The 12,392-nt window shown below is 42.2% G+C and overlaps 1 protein-coding gene across 7 annotated transcripts in view; it reads left to right on the forward strand.

Moving 5' to 3' along the window:
• Window positions 1-12,392, forward strand: part of MAST4 (microtubule associated serine/threonine kinase family member 4) — a 510,888-nt gene that overhangs the window by 319,754 nt on the left and 178,742 nt on the right. For 4 of the 7 annotated variants that reach the window (XM_083152444.1, XM_083152461.1, XM_083152470.1 and 1 more), the window contains one exon: window positions 1,420-1,500. The exons of the other annotated variants lie outside the window; for them this stretch is intronic. In XM_083152444.1, coding sequence (XP_083008570.1) covers window positions 1,420-1,500 — 81 coding nt within the window. The remainder of the gene's footprint in view (window positions 1-1,419; window positions 1,501-12,392) is intronic. 7 annotated transcript variants of the gene reach the window in all.

Raw genomic sequence — 12,392 nt, forward strand, 5'->3', positions numbered from 1 at the left:
GGGCCCCAAAATAATAGGATTTTCTATTTTTTATTGACCAAAATAAAATGACAAAAAGATCCAAAAATCTGTTTGTTTTTGTATATTTTAGACCATTTAGCACAAAAAAATGCTACACGATTAATCACGTTGATATATTTGGCCTGATTTGATGTCCGCTGTGCACCACCATCTTGTACAGTTATATAGGTAATGGGAACAGTCCACATATATTGGCATGGGCACGTTTTTAAACAAACAGTACGCTTTTTACATTCCAGTAAGAACTCAGTTGATCTGAAATTGTCAAAATAGAACTGCGTGCAGTAAATATTTACTACCAGTGCAAAAATAAAAAAGTATTATATCACAAAATAAAGTTTTGTATTTCATTTGTTTACTGATGATGAATTAGCATTTAATTACTATACCTTTTATGCCTTAAAGGTATGTTAATCTTAAGGCCCCATACTTTAGTCAGATTTGGCCTGTTTTCTTCAGATGGTTCTGACAGACCAATCTGAAGAGAAAAGGCCATATCTGCGCTCCCTGAGATCAGATGTGCGGCGGAGCCTCCGATCCATCTGACAAAAAAAATATTTGGTGCTGCACCAAAGATCCGTCTGATCTGAAGCCGTCAGGGGTCCATCATAGATCTGATCAGATGTATCTGAAGTTAATAGAGTGAAAAATTAGCCCAGGGTCAGATCAGATATCTAGGAGAGTTCAAGGGAAATCTGAAGAGATATGTAGTTTCCGATAGTTCTGCGTAGTGGACGGGGGGCTTAAGTCCTGTATATCTTGGCCATAAATAATCTCTAACACACTCGGGATGCTGAGTTGTGCGTCCTGTGCACTACCATAATGATGGATTTAATGCGGGTAAAGAAAGGTACTCTACCGAGTCATAGTTATTCAGTATAGTGGTTAGATCAATTAATACAGCTAGTCCATAATGGTCCAGACTTTTTGATCTACACAAGATATATAGTTAGGAACATAACCCTCAGTGGAACATTTTCCGGGAGGTCGTAACAATGCAATATATCCCATGGAGTTACAGTAGCAACATTGGAACGAATAGATAATTATTTATATATTCACTCTCAACACTTGAGCTGCAGAAATTAATTAGAAAAATCACTATTTCACCTAGTGGGGCTCATAGTGCTATATATTAAAGCACAGACTGGCTGAAGGTAATTTATTGGGAACAGCTCCCAGGAGCTTTACATATGGCCTATGGACAAACCATAGCTTATTAAGAGAACTCAATACCCAATGCTTGAATAACGGCTATAAATATTATTTTAATTATATCAAAATGATTTTTGAAACCTGCACCCTCTTTATTTATTCCAGTGCAACATAATGGTGTTATGTTCATTAAATGTGCTTATGATTGCTCTGCTCACTGCTAGTGACATTTTAACTTTGCAGTCTCACCCCAAGAAGCTTGAGTCCAACCCCAACAAGCCCCTGCAGTCCCTGTAGTCCTTTGTATGCTTTCCATTTCTGGAGGTAAGGAACCTTCCCTTTTTTGTGTTTCTTTTTTCCCTCTCTTTAGTATGTTCTAGACCTAGAATACTCTAATGGTTTTTGTGTGTTTTGGTTTCATTGTGAATGATTTGTCCACAAGTAATGCACACCATGTGACCGCGCTGTTCTATAATCTTTGCATTGGCATTTAGTTCCTCTTTGTATTTTGTGACAGACCAGGAATAAATATTACGGTAAATGGGACAGTGAAGGCTCCGTTTTCCTAGGTTCTCTTCTGTATGTAATTGTATGTAATGCACTATATGGTGTTATGATTAGGTCTGTGTATGTGCGGGGACAACAATAATAAAACAACTGAATGAAACTTGGATAAATAATGCAGTATATGTACTATAGGTTATAGCAGTGGTTCCCAAACTGTGTGCCTAGGCACCCTGGGGTGGCTCAGGACCAGGGCCGGTGCAAGCCCCCCGCCCGCCCCAGGCAAAACCCCCCCGCACCGCCCGCCCGGTGGGGGAGGGGAGGGTGCGGACAATACTTACTGCGGCATGGCGGGGGGTGGGGGTTGCGGCCGATACTGCGGCGGGTGACCGCATCCCCCCCACCCCCCGGAGCGCTGTACCTGCTGTTACGATGCTACGCTGTACCTGCTGCAATGTACAGCTTCCGGGTGCTGCGAGTCCTCTCCCCGCAGCAGGGAGCGGGCGGCGCGCGGGGGGGGGGGCAGTGTTGATTCACGCCGGGCAGGAAGGGATGCTTTCTGGTACCTCGGCGGCTCGGTACCGCCCTCCAGTGGCCGGCGCCCTAGTCAAATGCCTAGTCCTGCCTAGTGGTGGCGCCGGCCCTGCTCAGGACACTTGCAGGGGTGCCTTGGGTTTGTGGACCAAGATCAAATCATATTATTTATGGTCAATGTACCAGGCAAAATCAGTGCTTGTGGCTGCCAATCATAATATATGTAGACAAACCGAAGCAAATCCTGTCCCTCACCAGGACATGTGACATATAAACACAATGCACTTGATTTAATTTTTTTTTTCTGAATTTCTCAATAAGAAGCAGTTGGCCTAGGGGTGCCTTGAAAATATTTTGATGCTCTAGGGCGCCGTGATTCAAAAAAGTTTGGGAACCACTGGGTTATAGGGTAGATGTGCAGGCCAATTAGGTGAAGATGCCCGAAAGGTGGAAACCCCCTTTAAAAAAAATAGTCTCTTTTAACCAGTTTTGACATTAGCATTCATTCTGTTTAAACACAGATGTTGTACCCCTACATCATTACTGCAGTAGCGCCAAACAGCCCCTCTCGGCACACCAGGCCCTGTGAGACTCTGCTAGCATCGGACCTCTTTCATGCGTCTCTCTTTCCGAAAATACATCTTACTCAAAATACAGTATGCACAAGGAGACTGCAATGATTAATATGATATGCGACACTTGTTTACCTGTGTGCGACGGAATTTCTGAATCTGTAACTGAAGTTCTACAGTGAAGTGGCATTGGGTTTTTTGATACTTATGTATTATCTGGGCTCCCATGTTAAATGCACCCCATTTTTTCATACCCCTACTATCCAACTACGCATGGAGTTGATGTCATATAGTGTGGCGAGCGCAGCGAGCCACCGTGCCCGAAGCGTGGCGAGCGGACGCGGTCTCATAAGAAAAACGGGAGCCCAGATATTACATAAGTACCGTTTTGTTTCTAACAAAAGTTCTGTTCTGCTCCATATACAGACTCAAGGTGCCCATACACTACTGCAATGTTTCTTCCCTTTTAACCTCGAATTTATACACCAATTCCCATAGACTGTAAGCACTCTCGAACATGGCCCCTCTTCTTACTCTCCCCCCCCCCCCCCCCTGCACTGTCCATGTCTCAGATGCACTCCAATTGATGGTGAGCGATTCTGGCCTTTCAGTCCACCCTTCCCAGGATCTTTGGGTGGTACTGTTTCACTTAGTTGTGTAAAAATGGCACACTTTTTTTTTCCTGCTACCACTGTTCGTCTATACTTTCTTACATTGGATTGTTTGTATTTATCGCACTTTTTCCCTGTGCGGCAATAAGAATACTTGGTGGTTAAAGAGGTGGCAAGAAGAGGTATTTCCTGTAGCAACCAGCAAACCAGAACCTGCCTATCATTTATCTAGTACAGCTTTTAAAATAACTAGAACTGCATTGGTTGCTGTGGGCAACACCACCACCACTTGTTCTGTTTAGATGTATTGCGTAAGCCTGGCACATGCACAACTGGGGCAGATAAATACCTGGCAATATAATACTGGTGCAAGTAAAAGCCTTGCCCATATACTACTGGTGCAGATATTAGCCTGACACGTACACTACTTGTGCCAAAGAAGGCCTGGTACATATACTACTGGTCCAGACGTAAGCCTGGTACATATACTACTGGTGCAGACGTAAGCCTGGTACATATACTACTGGGGCAGATATACAGTAATCCTCTACCTAGAACAGTGAGATGGAGAGCAAGAGACCATAATCCATCAGCAAAATACCCACCTGTGCCAACAGATAGATGCTAAATATGGTGTTGAATAATGAATAACTATATATTATAAATCCAGTTTTTTTTTCATTTTGCTGATGACAGTCAGACCATCGCTTCCATGTGCACCAACTTTACACTGGCGCTGATTGATGAATTGCACACAAAAACATACCCAGTATCGTAATTGCATGATCATCCACCCGTAGGTTTTTGCGATGTTGCTACACCGAATGTGCAACGACTGAGATGCCCTGTAATGTGTGGTCTTTTTGTATTACTGACCGAATTGTAATAGTTTAACAGGTCACCAGTTCATTGGCAAACACAGGATTTCTAGAGGGGGGTTTCCAAATGGAGTGCACATTCTCCCACTCTGCAGAACAATGGAGTATGACCGGGAGTCTGAGGAAGATGTGGGAGAAACAAATAACGATCCCTGGTCATTAATGTACACATTGGTCTTTTTATACACTGGATACTGTTTGGAATACAGTATTAATATCTAACACTATAGATCAGTGTTTTTCAACCACTGTACTGTGGCACACTAGTCTGCCTTGAGCTGTTGTCAAGTGTGCCCCCAGATCTAGAGATGCCCAAACCAGTTTACAGCCATCACCAGTTCAACTATTATTTACTGGTCTCTTCTTTTCATGAAAAGGGCCAATGTATTTTATTTTTGTTACCTGTGGGGACCAGTGTGATTGTTTTTTATATGGGGGCGAATAGGTTTTTTTTTTTTTCCTGTGGAGGCCAATATGTTTTGACCTGTGGGGATCTCATGGTGTGCCATGGCAATTTTAAAATCTTATTTAGTGTGCCGCAAGGTAAAAAGGTTGAAAATCACTGCTATAGATGGTCTGTAGTATACGCTGTATAAATATTTAAATGATATAAATAAGTGGTCAGGAAAAGGTTAAATATACCATGATAAATACACAAACCTAATGGAGCATTACTGCACTTTCTATGCTCATATTCTCCCACCTCATGATAAGGCTCCTTTCTCTTTTTACTGGCAGCTACTCTCTGGTCCAGTGCACTGATGGAGGACTCAGATCCACACACAGTGCAAACTTGTTAGAAGCTGCTACCACTGGGCATGTGCCGCAGCTCTACTCTGTCCCTTAAACTGCATACTATTGCTATTGTTGTCATCATTTTAGCCACTTGCCAAGAGGAGGGGGTTTCTGTACAACTGGACCCCCCCCCCCCTTCCCCCTGCTTCCGCCTATGCAGTTGAGTGAGTATAACTCAACTTAACTTATACTTTATTACAAAGGTAACAAGCAAACTATAAACAGGAGTAATACTTGACTTTTCCTAAGTTATCAGACCATCGCAGTGATTTATTTTAAAGTAAGATATGTTCATATTCGGGGAGCTTGAACATTTGTTATCAAATGCTTGGATCAGTCCTATATACACAGTGGGAACTCCTCTGCAAGTCTTGTTAGAGACTGAAGCTAGTTGTCTCACATTTTATAGCATAAACTATGCATTGCTGCCGAATATTAAGCCATATTAACATATATAGAAATGGAGTGGTGCGCAATCAACAGCAGCTGGCACTGGGTTGTCAAGCCCAAAGTACTGTAGTGGAAAGATAAAAAACAAAAGATGTGCCAGCGCTGGTTGTTCCAATTATATAGACAAGACGGTTCTCAATTAAAATAGTAATTTAATAATTAATAACACAATTGATGTACATCTATCACAAAGATATAAAAGTAAAATTAAATTAAAAAAAAATTTGAGCACTATAATAAGATATCACAGGGATATATGATATGTTGTTGAGATCTCCATATTGCATGGCTTTTGATTAAAATGATGTTGATTTGTATATATTACTATCCATTGTAGTCTTCAGGTATGGTTTGTATGTCCAGAGAGGGGTGACAGCAATTGTCCTAGGTTGCCCTATAATTTCAAGGGTTCAAACCTCCCTATTTGGCATGTTATTCTCCTTTTAAACTGGAAAGATTAATAATAGTGCAGGTATCCCAAAGATTGAAGGTCCAGATGAGTCAGGAGAAACAGAACGTCAGTGGGAGAATGGACTGGTCACACTGGATGGAGTTGAAAGAGTCAGCAATGATTGGAAATAAGCTCAACACGTTTCCCCGGATATTATATGTCTGGTTTCCTCAGGAGCAAGAGGAGCATCATTGGAACAGCCAGCGCTGGAACATCTTTTGTTTATTAAGATATATACCAGTCACTGGAATGCTTATCTCTTACATATGCTCAGTAAGTTCTAACATACAGTATATCCAAGACACAGAGGGCCATATGTATAAAGTTTCAAAAAGTGATAAAATGGAGAGTGATAAACAATCAGCCAATCAGCTCCTAACTGTCATGTTACAGACTAGGGGGGATGCTCTAACATTCGCGCCCCCTTACCGCTGCACATCCCCCCCCCCATCGCCTACATAATTATCGCATATGCTCTAACATATGCGATAATTATGGCAAAGGACAGCTATTGCGTTAAGAGCTGTCCTTTGCGGTAAGAGTCAGCGAGTTCCATCGGGACCCGGCAGCTCCCCCCTCCCTCCCTCACCCAGCACTGCTGCGCCGGGCTCTCCTCCTCCCTGCATCCAGGAGAGGATCATAGTGCAGGGAGGAGGAGGAGGTCACAGGTCCGGGCAGCACAGCACTAACCCGGCAGGGGGATGCTTAGAGCATCCCAAAATGTGGTAAAAACCCTGATAACGGGGTTTTTACCGAATTTTTAGTTTAGAGAATCTCCCCCTGGGTTTGAGAAGTGACTAGTAGGAGCTGATTGGCTGGCTGTTGTTTCACTCTCCATTTTATCACTTTTTGAAGCTTGATACATCTGGCCCACAATGTCTGAAGACACACCATCAATTTCTAAAGCTTCTATGTCTAGAATTGACCAATAATGCAAAGCTAACAGTGGCCAGTCTTGGGCTGTTGCTCTACTATGTCCCAGTCTGTTGAAGTGATAAAGTGGAACGTGATAATGCACCAGCCAATCATCTCCTGTCAAGTTTCAGGCTGGGTTTGAATGATGACAGTTATGAGCAAGTTGACTGGGGCTTTATCACCTTTCACTTTAACACTTCATCAGGCTTAATACATCTCCTGCATTATTCCTTAAATGTCCACTAATGCAAATGACAGGTACAAGTAAGGCCTCTCACTTTATATCTTCTATAACCCTAAAGGTTATAGAAGGTAAACAATCTCCTCAGGCTTTAAGGGGTCTTAAACAAGTATTAAAACGTATACTGTACACTGCATTTTGGCATGTGCAGTTTCTCAGTCTAACCATGGCAGCCTAATGCACCTGTGCATAAGTGAAGTAGCATTGCCATGCCCACAACACTCCCATATTATGCCCACTGAACGTGCTCTGCTTGCCATGTTCCAGTCACCACTCACCTCTTTTCCACAACATTACTGATGCCATCTGAGTCGATCGGAACAGCACCTCTGTGCATGCACTCCATGTGAGACACGCACTGTAAAATCCACCTGCTTTTGTCAGAAAGGCGGCCAAATCCAGCAGGTTTTGGCCCCGTTTCTGGCAATCTTAATTCAACTTTTAAAAGAGTCAGATGGAGGCAGGGAGGATGTCGCTGGGTGGGCAGCAACAGCTTACCGCATGCCGCCCTCCTGCCAGGTCCTGCGTCGCTCACCTGTTCTGTCGCTGGGCCGGGTGAGCAGCAGCAGCTTACCACACGCCGTCCTCCTGCCAAGTCCTGCGTCGCTCACCTGTTCTGCTGCTGGGCCGTGTGAGCAGAAGCAGCAGCAGCTCACCCGGCCTCCAGCCCCCTCTCACCTGCTTCTGTTACTCTCCCGGTCTTGGTCTCAGCCGCAGCCAAATCCGTAAGTCTGCTTTAACAGCATTGAATAGGGCATGTCGGATCCATTATGACAAATGAATGTCGGAATGGATCCGACATTAATTAGATATACCCCTTTTTATTGCTGGTTATTGCACACAGTAATAATTTTCTGAAGAAAAAAATACTCGGACATACCAAGGCATCACAAGGCCTATGTGGAATGCACGTGGGTGTCACCACTATAGATTTTAAGGTTGTGAGCAGGGCCTTGCTACCTCTATTACTTTTTATTACCCAGTTTCTGCCTGCTAAGCCGCTCTCTTTTTCTAGCATGTGCGCCTTAGGAGCACGCAGAATGGCGGGAGGATAAATAGCTCTGCCATTATGGCTTCAGCATTGGAGACCAGTATCATTTTTACATTTCATCGTCAAGTGGTATGTTAGTCTGACAGAAGGTGAAAAGTCGTTATATCATAACGCTATATACCAGCTCACTCCAATCAATGCTTTTATTGTTTGTGCGATTTAGTGAAGCGTGTAACATGTTCTGTAACCTATAGCAGACAGTATGAATATTTTTATTTCCAAAGTTACAATGTACTATAGAAAGAACGTGGATGTCACCGTTGTTCAAATTGTACCATTACGTACTAAATAAAGGACAGCCATACTTGTACTGGAACGTCCCACAGTGCATTTTCTGACTAACACTATTATTCATCTAATATACTAATGAGGATACGCAGTGTGATTTGGTACATAAACGTCCATCAACCCCAAGTTATTGCATCACTTCTTTTTGTCCGTGATGTGTCCTCATGAAGACAAGTTAGCAGATGGCTGGTATTTTTCCTGTGATTCACTGAGATATAATTGGATTCTTCACTACTTGTAACTATGGTTCTCTGATAGATATGTTTGTGACTCATCTTTGGTGTACAAAAGAAGCCTACTCCACTCGTATACCACGCAGTAAGACTTGCATGCTAATCTTGCGCTGCTCAGATGATTTATTTTTTTGCAACACTTCGGATTTAATTAGAATATATGAAGTGGCAAAATAAACTGCGCACACGCGATGGAGTGTTCGAGTAATTATGATTAGCCAATCTCTATGCAAAATAGCTTTAAAAGACCTTATTTGAAAGAGCAACATGGAAGATTTACAGTCTTTATAAAAGCAAAATTAAACAGAAACAAATTCAGGAACTTGTCAGAACATTAGAGATGAGATGATATTGTGTTTCACACTTCAGATTGGCTGATGGTACAGTACATGGAAGCGGCACTTGAAACCAATAGCTAATTAATGCAGAGATATACATGGCAGTAGGGGGTGGTTTTGAGGCAGAACGAGCTGCTGATCACCATGTTGGTTCGTGTTTGTCCAGTTGCCATTGTGTAGCTTTTGTTTACTTTTTTTTTTGCCAAGTTGTTGTACAGGATGAATGGATGTTTAACATTTTTATTGAGTAGTGTAATGCTGGGTTCACACCAGGACGACAAGGGTCCGATCCCATCAATCTAGATCCAATTGTGACTGATTGGATGTAGATTGTGTGGTGATTGGGCCCTTTTCTGTCCTGGTGTGGACCGATAACGATCCAATGCGGGGTCCCGCGGGTTGGTTGGTCGTTATTCAGATCCTACCTGCAGCAGGTAGGATCTGGAAACGACCATACTCCCAGGTGCGGGTCGCCATCGGATCGGACCCGCTCACGATGCACATCGTGAGCGGGTCGTTTACCCCGCGTCATCGTGAGCGGGTCAGAAGAAACACTGATGACCCGCTCACATCGTGCATCGTGAGCGGGTCGTCCTGGTGTGTACCCCACATAAGGGTCTAGATAAACTACCATGTTAACATTAATGGGTGGTATTCAATTGATGCGCACCATCCAGGCGTATTTAATTGTCTCTGCCGGCAGACACAATAACTATTCGTATCACGCCCATTAATATGATGGGTGCAATGTGAAACCTTACCATGATGAGTGCAATCATGGCAAAAGATCAAATGAATATTGCCCAATGATCTCCCCTAATTTTAGATGGAAGATCGTGTGTAATTAAACAATTGAATACGGGCAATTGAGTATGGCTTAATGTAAGAGATATATTATATTTTAAAGTATAACCAACGCACCCAAATGATGATATTGGAAAATGCTGGATCTTCAAACCTACTTTATCTTCAAATCTACTGTTTGAAGATAGTACATACAAGTGCACCAGGGCAGAGTTACTGCTGAAAGGAACATAGGGGTTTATGTACTAAGCCTAGGAGAGATGGAGAGAAAGTACCAACCTACCAGAAGATAACGCACCAGCCAATCAACTCCCAGCTGTCATTGTCAATCACAGTTTATTGGCTGGTGCGTTATCGCCTTTGACTTTTTCTCCACTTTATCAGGCTTAATACATCTGCCCCATTGCCTGTTATTTGACAGTTAGGAGCTGATTGGTTCGTACTCCTTCATCCACTTTATTTATTTTCAATCTATAGATTGTAAGCTTGCAAGCCGGGCCCTCATACCTTTGACCGTCTGTTTGTTTGTTGTATCACTTTCTCCTATGGAATATGCTGCGCTATATAAGAAACTGTTAATAAATAATAATACTTTTCAAGGCTCAGTACTTAGACCCATAGACACAAGACTACAGGATACTCTGAAGCCATGACCATCCAGTTTCTCTCTGATGATAGTGTGTACTGAAGGTATTTATCTTGGTAGTTCAGTAATCCCATCTGCTTTGGTGGTCAATGGACTTCTAAAACACAAAATTTGAAGATACAGTATCAATCATGAAAATTAAAATACATTTTATATCTTCACATTGGTCAACTAATGTTCTGAAGATCTCCATAGCTTTGGCCATTGTACACGCACGCTCAGGAGAACCATGCATATGTAGTAGTGTGTAGGGTACCCAATAGTCTAATGACTACATAATTTCACATCTTTCACATTGCAGACTGGCTCATTTTCTGAGCCCCTGTCCCTACTTGTATATTGGCACATTCCAGTGAAACCTAATTTGCCAGGAATTACTCTTCTGGGCTCTTTCTGCGTGCTTTTATGCATTATTATAGTTTGGCAGAATACCTTTTGTCTTAAGGCAGTATTCAAATTTTGATTTTGACTGTCAGAACGTTTCAGTCGGAATATCGGCCAATTCAACAATCGCAATTCAATCTTCCGACTGTCTGAAATTTTCCCACAGTTGGAAAATGGCCACAGATTCATCAATCCATCGTCCATTTTGGACAATGCAGATTAGAGTTTTTAAAATGTCAAATCTGCACTAGCTTTACTGTGGTTGGAAAGGGCCTCATTGAATAGGTGTGTGCCAATATTTTTGACTGTTGGAAATAGAGGCACACTTTTAAATACCCCCCCATAATGTATACAGCTGTTTTTCAAGTTGAATAGACCTAAAGAACCAAATCGGTCCAATATCGTGAAAGCATGGGCAAATTTCAAACGAGTCTTGCTGAACAGCAAAAAGATTGTCTGATCTGTGTCCCAGCATAATGAGCCCTTTGAGTGGCTACATTTCTGCGACAAATGGGCAAAATATCCACTAAAAATTCCCGCGTCGCACAAATTTGTTATATAAATTCAAATAAAAATTATTGTTGTGTAAAAAAGATTATATTTCCTTTATAAGGTAAACACAACTGGTCATTATGATGAATAAAAAAATGTTTGCTTTGCAAATTTCAGACCTACAGTATTTTTGACATTCACTTGGCACTCAAAGGGTTAAAATTAATAAAACATGTAGGTAGTAAGGAGATATTTTATATTGTAAATTAGGTAAAGTTTAGTAAACATTCTGGGTGAAATGTAATAGGATGAGAGATTCAGAAAGGGAGAGATTTGGTAAGAGATCAGGTGTTTTTTTTAAAGCTGCAATCATTTACACTGCAAAACCAGTTTGATTTTGAAGTGTAAATGATTGCTGCTTTAAAAAAAATATGAATATTTCTTACGAAATCTCTCACTTTCTGAATCTCTCATTCTATTTAATTTCACCCACTGCATTCTGAGGTCTCTCCACCAACTGATTTCAGGCGATGTGGCTAACGGTTTCTCTGGTTGGTGCTAAAATTTTGTGGGTGTCTCCAACACTCTAAAAATACATTAGCAGCTGTCTTTTTTGTACCCTATATTACATTTTGTCCACAGCAGGTTTAGGTAAAGAAGTCCATGGACATAACACATCGGGACTACTATCTTACACCTACCTCTTCTATGTTGCAGACTTTGTTTGACGTATGTACAGTAGTATCACTCATTGATGGAATATTAATATTTTGTTTTCAGTGTTATATTGGATTGTACATCCTCTGTTACAGATAATCTGCCTTTTTTTTCGTGGAGGGGGTACTATGTGTATCACTTAATAAACTGGCCATTTTAATCGGATTCAGTATTGAATCCCGGCGGTCGGGATCCCGGCGTTCAGAATCCCGACGCCGGAATCCCGACTGCCGAAATGCCGACAAGGGGGGGACGTGGATCGCCCCCCCTTGCGGGCTCGCTGCGCTCGCCACGCAGCGGGCCCGGTGCCTC

The sequence above is a fragment of the Crinia signifera genome, chromosome 1 (assembly GCF_055691185.1).
Source record: "Crinia signifera chromosome 1, ASM5569118v1, whole genome shotgun sequence".
Classification (NCBI taxonomy): domain Eukaryota; kingdom Metazoa; phylum Chordata; class Amphibia; order Anura; family Myobatrachidae; genus Crinia; species Crinia signifera.